The 17317-nt window shown below is 41.8% G+C and overlaps 1 protein-coding gene across 2 annotated transcripts in view; it reads left to right on the top strand.

Annotated features, from left to right (window-relative positions):
- The window catches only part of MBOAT1 (membrane bound O-acyltransferase domain containing 1), a 111063-nt gene that overhangs the window by 45928 nt on the left and 47818 nt on the right, over window positions 1-17317 (top strand). For both annotated transcript variants that reach the window (XM_057700412.1, XM_057700413.1), the window contains exons 2-3: window positions 12185-12330; window positions 13175-13252. In XM_057700412.1, the coding sequence (XP_057556395.1) occupies window positions 12185-12330; window positions 13175-13252 (224 nt within the window). The remainder of the gene's footprint in view (window positions 1-12184; window positions 12331-13174; window positions 13253-17317) is intronic.

Here is a 17317-nt window from a genome sequence, read left to right as displayed (position 1 = left end):
TATGTTAAAAGGAGAAGCCATGTATATGGGTATATTTTTGTAAACATAGGAAAAAGTACTGTAGTTTGCTAAGAAGAATGGTGGAGAGTGTGTGTGGAAGGTTGGCAATGGGCAAACTGAGCTTTTTCCCTGCACATCTCTCTATTGTTAAGTTGTTCAAATGAGCATCTATTAATTTTATAAGAAAATGAAATGAATATTTAAAAGTTGCTATGATATATATGTATATTTTTCAGATTACTTTTCCATTATAGGTTATTACAGGATATTGAATATTTTTCCCTGTGTTATATAGTAACTATGAGATAGATCTTAAAATTTCTCTTTACAAGAAAGAAAAGTTGTAACTGTGTGTGTTGATAGATGTTAACTAGACTTACTCTGTTGATCATTTTACAATATATGCAAATATCAAATCATTATGTTGAACACCTGAAACTAATATAATGGTATATGCCAACTATATCTCAACAGAAAAAAAAAGATTATAAAGTCATCCGCAGACACTGCACGTGCTTGTCCAGTGGTGTTTTCTTCGGCCTGAGTCCCTTCCCCATGTTTGGCAGTCCAGGGGTCCTCACTCAGAACTTATTTCTAGGTGGGCCTATCTGACCCCCTGCACCCCATTTTATTTCTACCCCACACCCAAGGCTGGTGGGGAGTTTTGGGAAGGTGTGCTGGACTGGAGTCAGGCCACCTTAGTTCTTGTCCCAGTCTGATGCTCAGTGGCTGTGTGACCCAGGCTGAGTGACTGGCCATCTCTGGGCTCCACTTTCCTTATCTGGAAAATGAGATGTTGGAATTACATGAGAATATTGAACTAACTGAATCATTCTGGGGTGGGCCTATCAGATGGACTCTGGACCCAGTATCCCCAAGTTTAAATTCCAGTGTTGCCACTTACTAGGTGTGTGATTTTTGAGAAAATTTCTAAACTCTCTGTGACTTACAGGCAGAAGGACTCAGAGCAGTGCTGGGATATGGGATATAGTTAGCACCCTAAAAACTAGCTATTATTAATTTTTGCTTTTTTAAAATTTTATTTGAGATTTTTTCTTGCTTTTATTTAAAAATTTTTTAATTTATTTTTTAATTTTATTTGTTAAATTTTATTTATTTATTTATTTATTTATTTATTTATTTATTTATTTATTTGGATGTGCTACTGTTTGTTGTGGTGTGCGGGCTTCTCATTGCAGTGGTTTCTCTTTTTGTGGAGCACGGGCTCTAGGCACTTAGGCTTCAGTAGTTGCAGCACGTGGGCTCAGCAGTTGTACCACATGGGCTTAGTAGTTGTGGTGCAACTACTTAGTTGCTCCATGGCATATGGGATCTTGCGGGACCAGGGATGGAACCCATTTCCCCTGCATTGATTGGCAGGCAGATTCTCAACCACTGCGCCACCAGGGAAGTCCCTATTATTAATATTTTAACTGGCTAACAATGGAATTGATTGTAATGGAGAAATGATATCTCCAGAGGAGGTGGGTGACAATGCTTGTGGACAAAGTTTTTCAGGATTCCTCAGGTAGTCCTGAATTCTATCCAGTCTTCCCTGCCTACTTTGCCAGGAATTATAAGGATATGATTTATGGGGTGGGAGGCAAGCTGGAGGAAGATCCTTAGAAGATACTACCCACGCATTTCAAGGTTTTTCTTTGCCCTGGCTAAAGAGATGGCATAAATATTTTCCCTCTTGTAGCCACTGGAGTCAGTTTTTAAAGGGTTTTCATTGTAAATCATAACAAATACATGACGTGATATTTACAGAGTAAGGTCAGCCACGAGTCTTCATGTGTAATTTAAACTCTAAGCAAGAATCTGGGATTCTTTTCTGAGAAGGGAAGGATTATCTCATTCCAGAGGGACTGGATGACTTACTCTGAACGGGTGGAAGGAGGCTCGTTATGTGAGTGTAAAAACTAAGGGAGAAAGTTTGTGCCAATTGCAAAGAAGAGTTGTTGGAAAGGACTTTGAGAAGCTTAATTCAAGCCTCCCTCTGGACAAGGCTGAGGTCTTGGGGGATAACGACAGGCAGTGACTAAGCATCTCGCTTTAACTCATGGTGCTGCCCTAGAGCTGAGTGTTTCGGGGCCACTTACTTTGCGTCTTAGTTTCCTTGAGGGTCGTTGGGAAGATTAAATGAGATGATAGACGTGAAGTATTTAGGATAACAGCCAGTATTTGTGGAGTTCAGTGCACATACACGCTCAATCAGTGCTGATTGTTGTTACTTAAATTTGTGTGTTTGAAACAACAGCTGAGGGATAAAGAACTTTCTCAACATGTGTAAACCCGACGGCTAGTGAGCTTTTGACCTAATCAGGGGCAGGGAGGGGGGGGCAGCTGCCGGGAAGCCTTCTCAGTAGCTGTTGGCAGTGAGCTGAGAGGTATCTCCAGGCGAGGAGGGCGCTACAGCTTATGTTGAATCACAGCGTCCCTCACCGTTTGGTTTGGGTCCTGCCACCTGCAGGAGCAAGGAAAGTGAGGTCTGTTTCATTCCATATCTTTGGGTAGCGGATTTTTATTGCGAAGTATTACAGGCTGAATTGTGTTCCTGCAAAATCCAAATACTGAAGTCCTAACCCCCGGTATCTCAGAATGTGACTGTATTTGGAGATAGTGTCTTTAAAGAGGTAACTAAGTTAAAGACGTCATTCGGGTAGGTCCTAATCCAATGACGGATGTCCTTGTAAAAAGAGGAAATTTGGTCGCAGACATGCACAAGAGGGAAGACTCTGGGAGGGAGAAGACAGCTGTCTACAAGCCAAGGAGAGAGGCCTCAGAAGAAACCAACCCTGCCGGCATCTTGATTTCGGAGCCTCCAGAATTGTGAGATAATAAAGTTCTGTTGTTTAAGCCCCCTGGTGTGTGGTACTTTGATATGGTAGCCTGAGCAAATTAATACAGGCAGCTACTAAATTCTCCCTGAGTGATAGTATTTCTAGGCAGAATGTTTGAAGTTGAGGGGAAGAGGTAAAATGCAATGAGTGAGAACTCTGGCCAGGTTTTAAACCTTGGCTCTGTCACTCACTAGCTTTGTGAATTCAGCCTTTGTTTTTCCTTTTCCTCCTGTGTAAGGTGGGAGTAAGCTACTTCATAAAACTGTGAAGCTGAAATTACATCATTTATGTAACGTTTATCACTGTGCCCGACACTTGGTTAGCACAAAAAAACGGTATTTATTGTTATGATGAGACAGAATATCAACTAGAAGTTTGTGTAGTTATAGATTACACGCGTTATCAGTCTTAAATAATATTTGTTCATCTGCAAGCTTGGAAAACACTGGCTTATTACAGATTTAAAAGCATTTCTTGCTGACATTCCAAGGAGTTTGGAATTAAAGTATAACAAGGATGTCTTTGAAAGTGCAGAATAGCTGAAGAGTATGGGACAGCCACTTTTTGTTCTGTGGTACAAAAGGGAATAGCATTTTTCATACTCTTCCCCGGCCACATTCATGTGTAGGAGGCAATGCAAAAGAGCACTGTTTGTGTAGGAGGGATGGCTTGTCTTTAAATAAGGAATTGTTTAATTAGATTGGTTTCATCTTGGAGCATATAAGGCAGTGATGCTGAGAAAAACATTGCAGGCTTGGACAGTTGCCTGTGTCTCATTGGTGAGCCACTGGTAAATCACTGTAGTAGGGAAATCATTTTGGACTGTTAATATTTGCTGTTTGTTAAAAATAGCCTGCTTGCATCTCTTCGTTAGGAGGAAGGCGATGTTCTAGGCTTCTGCAAAGTTTGTTATTTTTGGAAGCATATGAAGGCCACTGAACAGAAATCCCCAAGAAATGCCTTTCTAGCAGCACATGAGAGCAGAAAGATTGAAAACTTACACTGGAAAATTGCAGCTCAGTGTGATTGGGCTTTGGTGAAATAAGAAGTCAAACCCTTGGGCACGTGTTTGATTTCTTTGCCATGACGTTGAAAACTCGCGAGAGTGGTGGGAATTGAGCTTTTGCTGGATTTGAGTTATGTTGGATCAAAACAGCTGTGCTCTACTATGTAGAAGGACTCGTGCAAAACTTTAATCGTGGAGGGAGATCACGAATGAAAATGCAGCTTTCTTTTCTGCTCTAGAGGGAGGGCATCAGAAGAAAAATAAAAGCTTGGCACACTTTCCTTTTAAATTTGAAGGGTTTATTAAATGTAAGGGTACCTATTTTCACCTTCTCTGGCCATCCACGTGGTTACTCCTGACATTTTGCTGCATGTAAAAAGTGCATTTTTCTTTAAGGTGAAACTTTTTATGAGTTGATGTCTTCTATTTATGCCTAACTCCTCCCTAAACTTTATTTAGAGTAGGTGCTAATAAATGCAACCCTGAGGATAAAGTAGAATTAAATAGGAATTGTTGTGAGTTTCTTAGAGTGCCTTGATTGTGTGTGTGTGTGTGGGGGGGGTGTGTACGTATGAGACATTCCATATGGAAATTACAATTATAAATTGAAAAAAATTTATAAAGACTTTGTCTAAATTCCTGTCATCCTGATAAAACAGCCATATTCAATTTTACGTGTTATCTCTGCCTTTTTCCATATGCGACTATTGCTTTTTTAAACGTAGAGGTACATGTCTATACAGTTTTTTATTTTGCTTTTTATTAGCTATAGCAAATGTTTTTCATTTTAGGTGCTTTATAATGCCCATTTTTAATACTATTATACTGAATGAGTTTACCATTAATTACTATCCATCTGTTATCCTGTATGTAGGCAGTTGATTTTGCTTCATTTTGTCTTGTAAATAATGCCTCGACATCGTTTCAGCATTAAGCTTTTTACCACCCAGTGAATAAATTTCCAGGAATTGGTCAGAAGTATGACTTGTGGAGATACGACCACGTTCCTTTTGAAAAGAATTACAGTGCAAGGTGCATGTTTTGTTTTGTATGTTAACCAGTATCTTTACTAACTGTAGAACTTTTAGCTTCCTTCCTCTTGCTACTAGAAATAGTACTGAACTGTGTTTTTGTGTGTGTGTGTGAAAATTTGATGCACGTTTCTAGTAGAGGTAATAAGAGTGGGTTTAAAATTTATAGCCACAGATATGCAAAAAATGAAACTTTTAAAATTTCTCCCTACAAAAAAGCTTAATTTAACTTTCAAGCTAAATTGCCAGTTTTAGGCAGCTCACCTCCTATTTAAGGCTGGAGAGGTTTGTCTCCCTCTACACCTGGGAATGAGAAGCAGACCTTCATGGCCTTGGCAGGCATCTGGTCCTCTTGCCATCGGGACCTTGCTGGCCTCTGCTCAAGAGGAGCCCATCTTATGGTCTTCCAGAGCGCTTCTCTACAGGGCTGGCCATCTCCCCAGGCTGCCTTCTGAGAAGCCAGGCAACCATCTCTTCTTCTGTGGTATCTGCATCCTTCCTCCAGACTTCTCTAGGGATCTCATCCATTTCGGTGGTCTGAACATTTTTGCTCCTACCCTTTAGTACCCATATCTAAGTACTAGTCCTGTCCCACAGAATCCCTTCAGTTCACTGGCCAAACTCTTTATCAACTTTTGTGCCGTAAAATAGCTCTTACATCATTAAGAGCTTTTCTTCCCTCTGGGATTATGGTAGAAACTCCATGCTTTAAATTTTTCAGTTTTGTTCCTGATCTATGAAGATAAGCTTTCAGAATTGAAAAGGAAAAAGAAATCTTTCCTAAATTTCTGGAGACTGCTTTGACTTTCAGATTTATCTCTGCTTTAGGTTTAGAAAACTCTACTCAGGAACTGGAAAGCGCAGGGATTGATTCTTTCGTCCTAGGGTGCATTGCCTCTCCCTGTGGAAGAAAGGGCACATGGAAGACTCAGGCAGCTGCCTAAATGATGGATGGGAGGGGGAATCAGTCCAAGAGCAGCAGGGAGGAGACTGGGGAAGCCAATTCTTAACAGCCCAACAGTGGTGACCGCATATTGAGTTTACTGTATGAACAATTTGTGTGTTAACTTACTGGATATAGAATAATATTTTATTTTTAATTTTTTTAATTTTTAAAAATTTATTTTATTGGCTGTATTGGGTCTTTTTTGCTTTGTACGGGCTTTCTTTAGTTGTGGTGAGTGGGGACTACTCTTCGTTGTGGTGCTCAGGCTCCTCATTGCCGTGGCTTCTCTTGTTGCGGAGCACAGGTTCTAGGCGTGTGGGCTTCAGTAGTTGCAGCACATGGGCTCAATAGTTGTGGCTCACGGGCTCTAAAGCACAGGCTCAATAGTTGTGGCGCACGAGCTTAGTTGCTCCGCAGCATGTGGGATCTTCCTGGGGCAGGGCTCAAACCCGTGTCCCCTGCATTGGCAGGTGTATTCTCAACCACTGCGCCACCTAGGAAGTCCTAGAATAATATGAATAGCAAGTGTTTGTCAGTGCCAGGACTATTCCCAGTGATCTTCTGCATTAACTTCTTCAGTCCTCGAAACAACCTGAGAAGTAGTACTACTATTACTACCTCTATCACATGGACTAGGAGCCAAGATGAAGTGACCTTTGTAACTCTTCAACCAGTACGTGGTGAAGCTGGGTCTTGCAGCCCAGTGGTCTGGCTCTGCTGGTAACAACTGGTTCTGTTGCTGGTCATGGACTGGGAGGTCACAGGTACTTCATTTGATTACGATTGAAAGGAAATCTTTTTCTCTTGTATTTGTTATAATTTTGTTCTCTTTTTTCAGGAGTTTGATCATTTCATAAAAGGTGGTTCTTTTCCTATTTAGGAAGCCATCATCCCTTTATTCTTTTGGTTTGTTTCTATACTTGTATATATATTTCCTCACTAAGCTGTTTCTCTGATGTGGATAAAGAGACCTCCATTTCAACTACTTGGCATCACTAGAGTTTAAAATCTGTATCATCTCAGGCCAGTGGTTAGCTTTCCAGAGTTGTGTAATTTTGAAAACCTGTTTATTATAATGGAAAAGGTCAAACATATGTGAAAGTGGAGAGATCAGTAGAGTGAACTTTTCATGTGCCCAGCACTCAGCCTCAACAGTTTTAAACTCGTGGCCAATCTTGTTTCATCTATAGCAGCAGTTCTTAACCTTGGCATTACTGACATTTTGGACTGGAAAATTCTTTGTGTGGGAGGCTGTCCTGTGCCTTGTAGGATGTTTAGCAGTATCCCTGGCCTCTGCACACTAGATGCCAGTAGCACCACTCCCCCCTCCCCCCCTCTTCTGGTGATGACAACCAAAGGTGTCCCCTGGGGAGCAGGTCATCCTGAGTTGGGGACCACTGATTTATACTCACCCCACACTCCCTATCCCTCCAAGATTATTTGGAAGTAGATCCTATACATTAAATCAAACCCGTTTTGGGATATATTTCTAAAACATGATGTCTCCAATTTTGTTAGCCCTTTAGAGAGGAAAGGAACAAAGATCTAATTATGTTCTTATATGAACTGTGGTCATGGCAGCTAGCCATGCTTGGCTGCAGAGGTGGTCATGGTTCCTACCAGCTACCAGTATTGATGTGAACTCGGAAACACAGAGAGATTGGTATCATGCTCCAGCCTGTATTTTTTTTAAACTGTAGTAAAGTATACATAATATAAAATTTTCAGTTTGAACCATTTTAAAGCACATAGTGCAATTCAGTGCCCTTGAGTACATTCACCTTGTTGTGCAACCATCACCACCATCCATCTCCAGGACTCTCTTCATCTTGCAAAACTGAAATTTTATGCCTATTCAGTAATAACCCTATTCTTTCCACCCCTCAGTCCCTGGCAACCAGCGTTCTCCTTTGAGTATTGATGAATTTTACTATTCTAGGTACCTTGTATAAGCGGAATCAGACATTTGCCCTTCTGTGTCTGGATTATTTCACTTAGCATAATATCTTCAAGGTTCATCCATGTTGTAGCATGTGTCAGAATTTCCCTGATTTTAAGGCTGAATAATATTCCATTGTATGTATATATACCACATTGTATTTATCCATTCCTCTGTTAATAGGCATTTAGGTTGTTTCCACCTTTTGGCTATTGTGAATAATGCTGCTATAAACATGGTGTGCAAATATCTCTTCAAGACCCTGCTTTCAGTTCCTTTGGGTATATACCCAGAAGTGGGATTGCTGGATTGTATGTAATTATATTTTTAATTTTTTGAAGAACCACTGTTTTCCATGGCAGGTGCACCATTTTACATTCCCACCAGCAGTACACAAGGATTCTAATTTCTCCACATCCTTGCCAATGCTTATTTTGTTTTTAGAATAATTAGCATCCTAATGGGTGTGAAGTGGTGTCTAATTGTGGTTCAGCCTGTACCTTTTAAGATGTACCTCTTGTAATTGAAAAGCAATTCTGCTAGAACCTTCCTGCTAGAACTAAGTGCTGCTATTGTGTGTTTCCACTTTTGCCTTGTAACAGTTTGCCCCAGAACCCTCAACTAGCCATCTGTGACTTACTGCTGGGAAGGGGGGGTGGGTGGCTTGGGGGGTGGGTGGCTTGTGTTTGTGTGTGAGGGAAAGCTTTTGATCCAAACCAAAGTGTTGCATTTGAGCATTAACAGTTAAGGGAAAAGATTCTGGTTAGATATGGAATCGGAGACCATTAGAGCTGGAAGAGGCATTAAAGACCAGTTTAAAAAAGGGAATTGAAACCCAGAGCATGTAAGTCTTCTCTTCTTGACTTGAGGGTAGTGACAATGTCTTGTTCACTGTCCCCAGTATCTGACATATAGAGTCAACCAGTAAATGTTTGTGGAATTAATCCATGAATCACCTAAGGCTGACCAGTTGACTTTTTAGTTTCAGAACTAGGGTATTCAGTTGGTTACACATGATATTTGGTGACTAAATAATGGCACATTTCTTCAATGGCCAAGTGAGTCTTCTCTTTCTGCTTTTCAATTACTGGGGTGACAAGATTAGATGTGGCTTTCCTGCAGTGAGGCCCTCTCTTGGAGACAAATTTGAAGGGGGTCTTGAAGATGACCAGCCCAGCTCAGGAGACCTGAGGAGGCCTAGGTTGCCTGGGTGGTGGCCGTCAGGCCTTGATCACTCTTAAGTCTCTTCCACTTCATCCTTGCCCCAAGCTTGCACGGTCCAACCTCCCTGTCCTGTACTCGTGTTTTTCATTCTGAGAAAGCTCAGCTCTTAGTGGGTGCCCGTGTAGGTCTCTCTCTTTATAATTCTAATCTAGGAGGTCTCCATCCTGCCTGCATATGAGAATCAGCTGAATGCTTTGAGAAGTCCTGATGCCAGGCCAATTAAATCAGAATGGTTGAGGATAGGACCCAGGCATTATTTATTTATTTAATTTATTTATTGGCTGCATTGGGTCTTTGTTGCTGTGTGCAGGCTTTCTCTAGTTGTGGTGAGTGGGGGCTACTCTTCATTGTAGTACTCAGGCTTCTCATTGTGGTGGCTTCTCTTGTTGAGGAGCATGGGCTCTAGGCACGTGAGCTTCAGTAGTTGTGGCTTGTGAGTTCTAGAGCACAGGCTCAGTAGTTGTGGCTTAGTTGCTCTGAGGCATGTGGGATCTTCGTGGACCAGGGATCAAACCAGTGTCCCCTGCATTGGCAGGTGGATTCCTAACCACTGCGCCACCAGGGAAGTCCCAGGCATTGTTTTTTAACGTTCGTAATATCCCTCAATTTTCACCTATTTCAACAGTTTTCTGATTGTCCACCTGAGTCTCATTCATCCTTCACCATGAACTTCTTGTCATATACTTTGGATCTAAAGGCACACAATGTTAACGTTACTTTACAATTACTTGTAGGTTATTTGTGTTCTCTTGCCAGTTAGATCATAAACTCCTGAGGGCAGGGGTCATGCCTTCTTTCTCCTCGGTCCTATTGGCTCTCAAACTTGAGTGTGCCTCACAGTCACTTGAGAGGCCTGATAAAACACAGATTGTTGGGCCCACTCTGGGAATGTCTAATTCAGTAGGTCTGGGGTGGGGCCTGAGAGTGTGCATTTCTAACAAGTTTCCAGGTGATGCTGCTGCTGCTGGTCTGGGGACCATACTTTTGAGAACTGCTGCTCTAGCCCCGGAACCATTCTTCATGTACATGGATGCACACTAATTACTGGCCAGCCAAAAAGAATGGAGCAAACTTTCCCTTGTTTGCTCCTCTGAGTAACTATGTTTTGCTGTCACTGTGGGCTGGTCTCCAGGCTGAGAGAATGAAAGAATATGTGATTGATCGTCTACAAATGATTATAACTTTGACTTTTTAGTCGCCAATTCCTTTACATTTGGAACCTTGCTAAGACAGTTATTTTTCTATCTGTGTGTGTGTTGTTGGTTGTACATTTAGGCTATAAAGAGATATTGGGCTTCCCTGGTAGCACAGTGGTTAAGAATCCACCTGCCAATGCAGGGGACACAGGTTCGAGCCCTGGTCCAGAAAGATCCTGGAGCAACTAAGCCCGCACGCCACAACTACTGAGCCTGTGCTCCAGAGCCTACGAGCCACAACTAATGAGCCCACATACTGCAGCTACTGAAGCCTGTGCACCTAGAGCCTGTGCTCTGCAACAAGAGAAGCCACCACAATGAGAAGCCTGCATACCACAAAAGAGTAGCCCCCGATTGCCACAACTAGAGAAAGCCCGCACACAGTAACGAAGACCCAACACAGCCAATAAAAACAAAGAAACAAATAAATAAATAAATAAAAGAGATGTGACCATATCACACAAGAAGGGATCCCACTTCACCTCCCTTCTATCTTTCAAGGTAGAGAGTGAGGGTGGGGCAGTAGCTGGAATAAGTTTTTAGAAAGACTGGTGAAGAATGATCTTCACATAGAGGGGAAACTCAGCACAGTCAATTTTTAACAACAAAATAAAAAAATTCTCTGAAAGCATCATTTTCTATGATAAGCAAAATTATTATTTTCTATAATAAGGAATATTATAAGTATTCTTGTTTTTTTATTGGGAAAACAAATGAGCTGGGGTGAAGCTGACATCGGCTACCTCCCTAGCCCTACCTTGGAGCGTAACCCTGAAGAATTTCACTAACAGCCAGTTTTTTGTAGTGTGAAAAACTGTTGAGGCCGAAGTTGAGGTTTTATTCAGATACTTATAGCCTTGATCCCTTTTTTTTAAAATTAATTAATTTATTGGCTGCATTGGGTCTTCATTGCTGCATGCAGGCTTTCTCTAGTTGCAGTGAGCGGGGGCTACTCTTTGTTGCGGTGCTCAGACTTCTCCTTGCAGTGGCTTCTCAAGTTGTGGAGTACAGGCTCTAGGCACATGGACTTCAGTAGTTGTGGCACTCAGGCTCAGTAGTTCTGGCAAACGGGCTTAGTTGCTTCGTGGCATTTGGGATCTTCCTGGACCAGGGCTTGAACCCGTGTCCTCTGGATTGGCAGGCGGATTCTTAACCACTGAGCCACCAGGGAAGCCCTCGATCCATTCTAAAAGCAAATTGATACCGAAGTTTTCATTCTGAGAATTCTGAAAAGTCTAAACTGCTCTTCCAGGGTTAATTAATGGTTTAACCACTTATTGTGTTTCGGTTTTGTGTTAAATCAGCTGATCTTTCCTAAGGATGTCAGGGAATTATTTTATAGTTTCTTTTAGGTAAAGTGTTTTTGACAGAGCACTGGGATTTTTTGAAGGAAATGTGGCACCTATTTTGCATAACTGGATAGTTTTGTTGTTAAAAGTTTAATGCAGGGATATTTCCTTTTCTGGGGGGGTCTTCAGTGTTACAGCTTGGATTTGAGCAATGCTCTTGCTTATTTGCTGTTAATTTAAAATGAGAAAAACGAGTCAAAAAAAGCTGATGATTGTTTTGGGGAAGCATTTGATTTCTTAGGTAACAATGAGGGAGGCCTCATGGGTTTGATTTCATCCACATCTCGGGAAGAACACGTTCTTTATCTTAGGGAATGGTGGGGTGGGGGAGGGGAAGACATCTGCAAAGTGACCTCACGGTCCACTAAGGCCCTTTCCAAAAAAAAATCTCCGGTTTGTCAGTGGGAAAGCAACCTTGGCTAGTCTCAAAGGATTAGAGACGAGGTTCCTGACTTCTTATACTAGACGAGGGTATGGTTATCTTTTCAGTTTTTCACACCTCCTGCAAACGAATGCTCTACTGAGAAAAACATCCAAATCCAAGTCTGAGATGTACCTTGATGTGGAAACCTGAAAAAAGTAGGGAAAATTCACACACAGGCCAAACAGTAAAGGTCTTGATTCTCCCTTTTTTCCCCCCCCTCACATAGGTGAATTTTGTGGCATGCCAGCTCTTTGCTTTGTTTGCTGCTTTCTGGTTCCGCATCTACCTGAGTCCTGGTAAAACCAGTCCTGATGTCCGGCACGCGTTCGCCACCATTTTTGGCGTCTATTTTGTCATCTTTTGTTTTGGCTGGTGAGTATGAGCCTCCTGAAGTCTCATATTTATCATTTGGGTGTTTTATGGTGATATTCTTGTCATAGAAATCTCCATTTACTGTAAGAAACTGGAACCAATAAACTGACTCTATTAGAAGTCAATTTGGTGAATTTTTCTTAAAATCAGACTTCTGCTGATCTCACCCTGGGTCATGTAAATGGAATGTTCTGAGGTTTAATTTTCCCAACAAGGAAGCTTTCTGAACTGTTATAGATGTTGGTGTTTTTCTTGCATCACTGCTAGAGATACTGGCATTAATCCTGCACTTAGAGTAGAACAATAGTTTCAGTGCTGGTCTTAGGGAATGTTTCATTCTTTAACAGAGGAAGCCTGTATTCTAAGACATTTCTCTACTAGATAAGCTGAGAAAATCCCTGGGAGGGATACTTCTTTGGGAAGAAGTTTTAGGGATGAACATTTCTAGAAGTACCCCTTGAGGGAATTTGTTCAGGGTAGTAGATTATGGCTCTTCCTCCTTCGACAAAAATTTGAGAAGGGATGATGAGTATGTTGAATCACCACCAGGTCAAAGTGTTGGTATCTGGGGCAGCTGAGTTTTGGTTTTGATACTTTAAAATTAGAAAGAAAGAACTCTCTTCACTGAAGTTGGGCAGACTATGTCTTGACTTCCTAGTGTCCTACAGTATCTTAATTACATAGAATGAAAATACTTGATTTATTTTCTCTTGCAAAAACATGAGGTAACCGATCACTTGCTTTTTGGTGGGAGTGGAGGTGGAGGTGCAGTATGGGTGGCCATGAGGTATGTTCATATGAAGTAAATTCAGTGTTTCCCCTTCTTCCCCATGGTGCCCTACAGGTATTCTGTGCATCTTTTTGTGCTGGTGTTAATGTGCTATGGAATCATGGTCACTGCAAGCGCATCCAGTATTCACAGGTAAGACCCTGGGAATGAACAATGCAAGGTGAAGCTTTTCATGATCTTTGAAATCTATTTCCAGGATGAAGGGATGCCTTCCCCAATTGCAACGACACATGGCATGTCCTAAGTTCTCTGGGATACCAGAAGGGAGGGATGGGAAACCTTAAGTGCTGGGAGTCTTCAGAGAAAGCTTTAAGAAAAAAGTGTGATGTGAATTGGGACTCAGGTGAAAGAGAGTTTGTCAGAATGAGGCAGCCTCATTTGTGATAGCACCAACCTGGAAGCAACCCGGATGATCACACAATGGAATACTACTCAGCAATAAGAAAGAATGAATGATTGCTACACACAGTGCCATGGACGAGTCTCAAAATCAATATGTGGAATGAAGGAGGCCCCACGAATTCTGTTCTCCAAAATGCAAACTAATCTGTAGTGACAGAAATCAGATCAGAGGTCACCGGCGGGTGGGGTGGCTCAGGGAGATGTGGAAGGAATCACGCAGGTGTGAAGCAGCCTGGGGGGTGATGGGTATGTCCGTTATCTTGAACGTGGCTGAGGTTTTCTGAGTATGAAATATGTCGAAACTTTGTATACTTTAAATATGTCCAATAAGTGTTAAAAAAGGAAGGAATGTTCTAACTATGATATTTTGACTTCAAAGTGCAGAAGTAATTTAATTCTCGCTTGGAGGCTACATGCTTGAACAATCCAGGGAAATACCTGGAGTAGCTGTTTTGCATGGTCTCTGTTTCCCATGGTCCCTCAGAATTAATTCAGCCTCTCAGGCTGGAATGGAAGCTCTTTGTGAAAACAAAGACTTTTCTCTCTTGTTCACTGTTGTAGCTTCAGAGCCTAGAACAATACCTGGCACAAGTAAAGGCTCAATAAATGTTTATGGAATGAATGGCTGAATATACTTGAAAAGACTTTCACCTTTCTATGGCTTCCTTTCTGATGGCTTCTCTGAAAAAGCAGATGCCTTATTTCAGCCTCAGAGAGCTCTTTGATTGATAAGAATATTAGCACAATTGTTTTACAAAGCATTGGAATTTAATTTTTAATGTATAATCTTGTAATTACTTCCAATAAATTTCTGGTTTGCAAGGGAAAATATTTTTGCCTGCTTTTAACTTGAAGAGTCATTCAACTTTGTATTCAAATGAGCTCTGGAAATTTGAATTCTAATCATCTCTCTTCTAAGTGCCCTCCTTGAAGGCAGTAGAGCCATCCCTTCAGGAGAGAAATAGGAAATCTGTATTTCTGTAATTTGGTAAGAATGAGTTTTGGGGATTCTTCATGTTATGACAAAATGCTTTTCTCAGTGGGAGGTAAAAATGCCTGGCTCTTTCTACACTTGATGTTGGAAGCAATTAAATGATTAATAAAAATGTCGCCACACAATAGCCAGGACATGGAAGCAACCTAAATGCCCATCAACAGATGAATGGATAAAGAAGATGTGGCACATATATACAATGGAATATTACTCAGCCATGAAAAGGAATGAAATTGAGTGATTTGTAGTGATGTGGATGGACCTAGAGTCTGTCATGCAGAGCAAAGGAAGCCAGAAAGAGAAAAACAAATGCTGTATGCTAACTCATATATATGGAATCTAAAAAAATAGTACTGATGAACCCAGTGACAGGGCAAGAATGAAGATGCAGATGTAGAGAATGGACTTGAGGACATAGGGTGGGGGGGTGAGGGGGAAGTTGGGATGAAATGAGAGAGTAGCATTGACATATATACACTACCAAATGTGAAATAGATAGCTAGTGGGAAGCTGCTGCATAACACAGGGAGATCAACTCGATGATGAGCGATGACTTAGAGGGCTGGGATAGGGAAAGTGGGAAGGAGTCGCCAGAGGGAGGGGATATGGGGATATATGTATACAGCTGATTCATTTTGTTGTACAGAAAAAACTGACACAAACGTGTAAAGCAATTATATTCCAATAAAAAGCTTAAAAAAAAAGATGTCACATCTCTAGAGCACGTTTCCAACTACCTTACCAATTGTACTTTGTCAGGTTTCCCCACACTTGTGTGATGCTGGTGAGGTGCGGTCCATTTTGCTGAGGGCTGGAGCTGCATTTGCAGGTTCGCTGTGCTGGTCTCCGGCTGGGAGTGGAATCCTCCAGCTTTGGCAGAGCCCTTTACAGACAGGCTCTGACTGTTTCCCCACAATAACGTTGTGGTCGCAGAGGGCCGTGTCATAAGACCGAAAAGAAAAAATGCCAGAACAAGTTCTTCCCCTCTTTCTTTGCTTGTGTGGTTGCCAGTACTGCAGAAGCAGGGAGTGGCTCACATTTCCCGATGGATGGATGTTGTTTCCTATTGCCGCGAGGAGGGAGTCAGGAAACCTGGCTCTTTCCAGCTGGCTCTTTCCAGCCATGAGAGTTTGGAAAAGCCAGGCGGCTTCTTTCCGTGTCAGGTTTCCCGCCTATGAAGTGTAGGGTTTATGGTGGTTTGAGCTTAAGTTCTCTTCAAGGCCAGGATTTCTGGGTTCTTCGTGAATTGTTTTCCTCCTCCTTTCACCGAGTTATGAGCTCTGTCCTGTGCACATCTGGGAATAGGAGGGGAAGCTTAGCACTTGCTGTCATGTGGAACTAGCCCACTTCACGACTGATTGTGGTTATTCAGGATTTATCTAGAGAGTTCCTGGGGTACCACTTCTGTTTCCTTCCCAAGCCACTCTGTTGGGCAGAAATCACAGGTATTCACTTACCTTATATGAACCAACTAGAACAGAATATAGTATCTCCTGGAATGGAAAGCCTCCATCCCAGGGAACTGGGTGATGCAGTTACCAATTTTGGGATACTTGCTTGGTGCCAAGTGCTAGGCTGAGCACTCTTAAATATATTGTGTTTCATTATTTTGATCTATAAACTCTTATTTAGTATATCACTTAATATATTCTTACATTTAATATTTCCCATCATTATTGTTTTAAAGACATTTTATTTATTATTGGCCGTGTTGGGTCTTTGTTGCTGCACACGAGCTTACTCTAGTTGTGGTTAGCGGGGGCTACTCTTTGTTGTTGTGCGTGGGTTTCTAACTGTGGTGGCTTCTCTTATTGTGGAGCACGGGCTCTAGGTACATGGGCTTCAGTAGTTGTGGCTCGCGGGCTCAGTAGTTGTGGCTCATGGGCTTAGTTGCTCCGTGGCATGTGGAATCTTCCCGGACCAGGGCTCGAACCTGTGCCCCCTGCATTGGTAGGTGGATTCGTAACCACTGCTCCACCAGGGAAGCCCTCCCATCATTATTGCAAATATATTCTTTCCAGGACAACTCTATAGGATATAGATTTTTTTTTTCTGACATGGAAAAAAAAAGAAAGCTCACAGACGTAAATTGGTGTACAGCTCAATGAATTTTCACAAAGTGAATATACCCCTGGAACCACCACATAAATCAGTAAGGATCATGTTACCATCATGAATGTTCCACTCTCCACCGCATCCTTCCTTCCTAAAATAACTACTACTTTGACTTCTCACACTGCAGATTAGTTTTGCCAGTGCTGGAATTTGAACTCATGTTGGTTTGTGTCCAGAATACATGCTCTGTTTACCTCTCCTGGATTCCTTAGATGATTCAGGCTTGTCCAGGGCATATATTGCCCTGTTGTTTGGGAACTCAGTACTTGGCTCCACCCTTGATAGGTGAGTCTTATTATAACAATTGAATTTGCTTTTCTTTCTGGGTGGGGGAATCTTGGGAAGGTATGGGTGTAGCTTCTTTTGATTCAAAAGAATTCTGGAAAAATCTATCTTGAATCTGCTTTGTGCTTCTGCCTTAACCTTTGTGAACTGGCTTGAGAAAGGGCACAGATGCTGGAGGGAAAAGGCCTAACCCCATGCTACTGCTTCAGCTCTCTAGGGAGTTGTTTTTTCTTAGTCCTTTGCTTTGTGCACCATCTTCTTGGTTTGGAAAGGGTTGAGGCTGAACCCAGGGTAGGGAAAAATCATTTCTGTGTAGTAATATCTTTGCTTGCAAATAATGGTAAAGAGAGCTAAAGTCATGGAGTGCTTTAGAGTTTACAGACTTTACTGTGTCTGGCTCG

Source organism: Hippopotamus amphibius, chromosome 11 (genome assembly GCF_030028045.1).
Source record: "Hippopotamus amphibius kiboko isolate mHipAmp2 chromosome 11, mHipAmp2.hap2, whole genome shotgun sequence".
Taxonomy (NCBI): domain Eukaryota; kingdom Metazoa; phylum Chordata; class Mammalia; order Artiodactyla; family Hippopotamidae; genus Hippopotamus; species Hippopotamus amphibius.
This window is presented reverse-complemented; position numbering and strand designations above follow the sequence as displayed.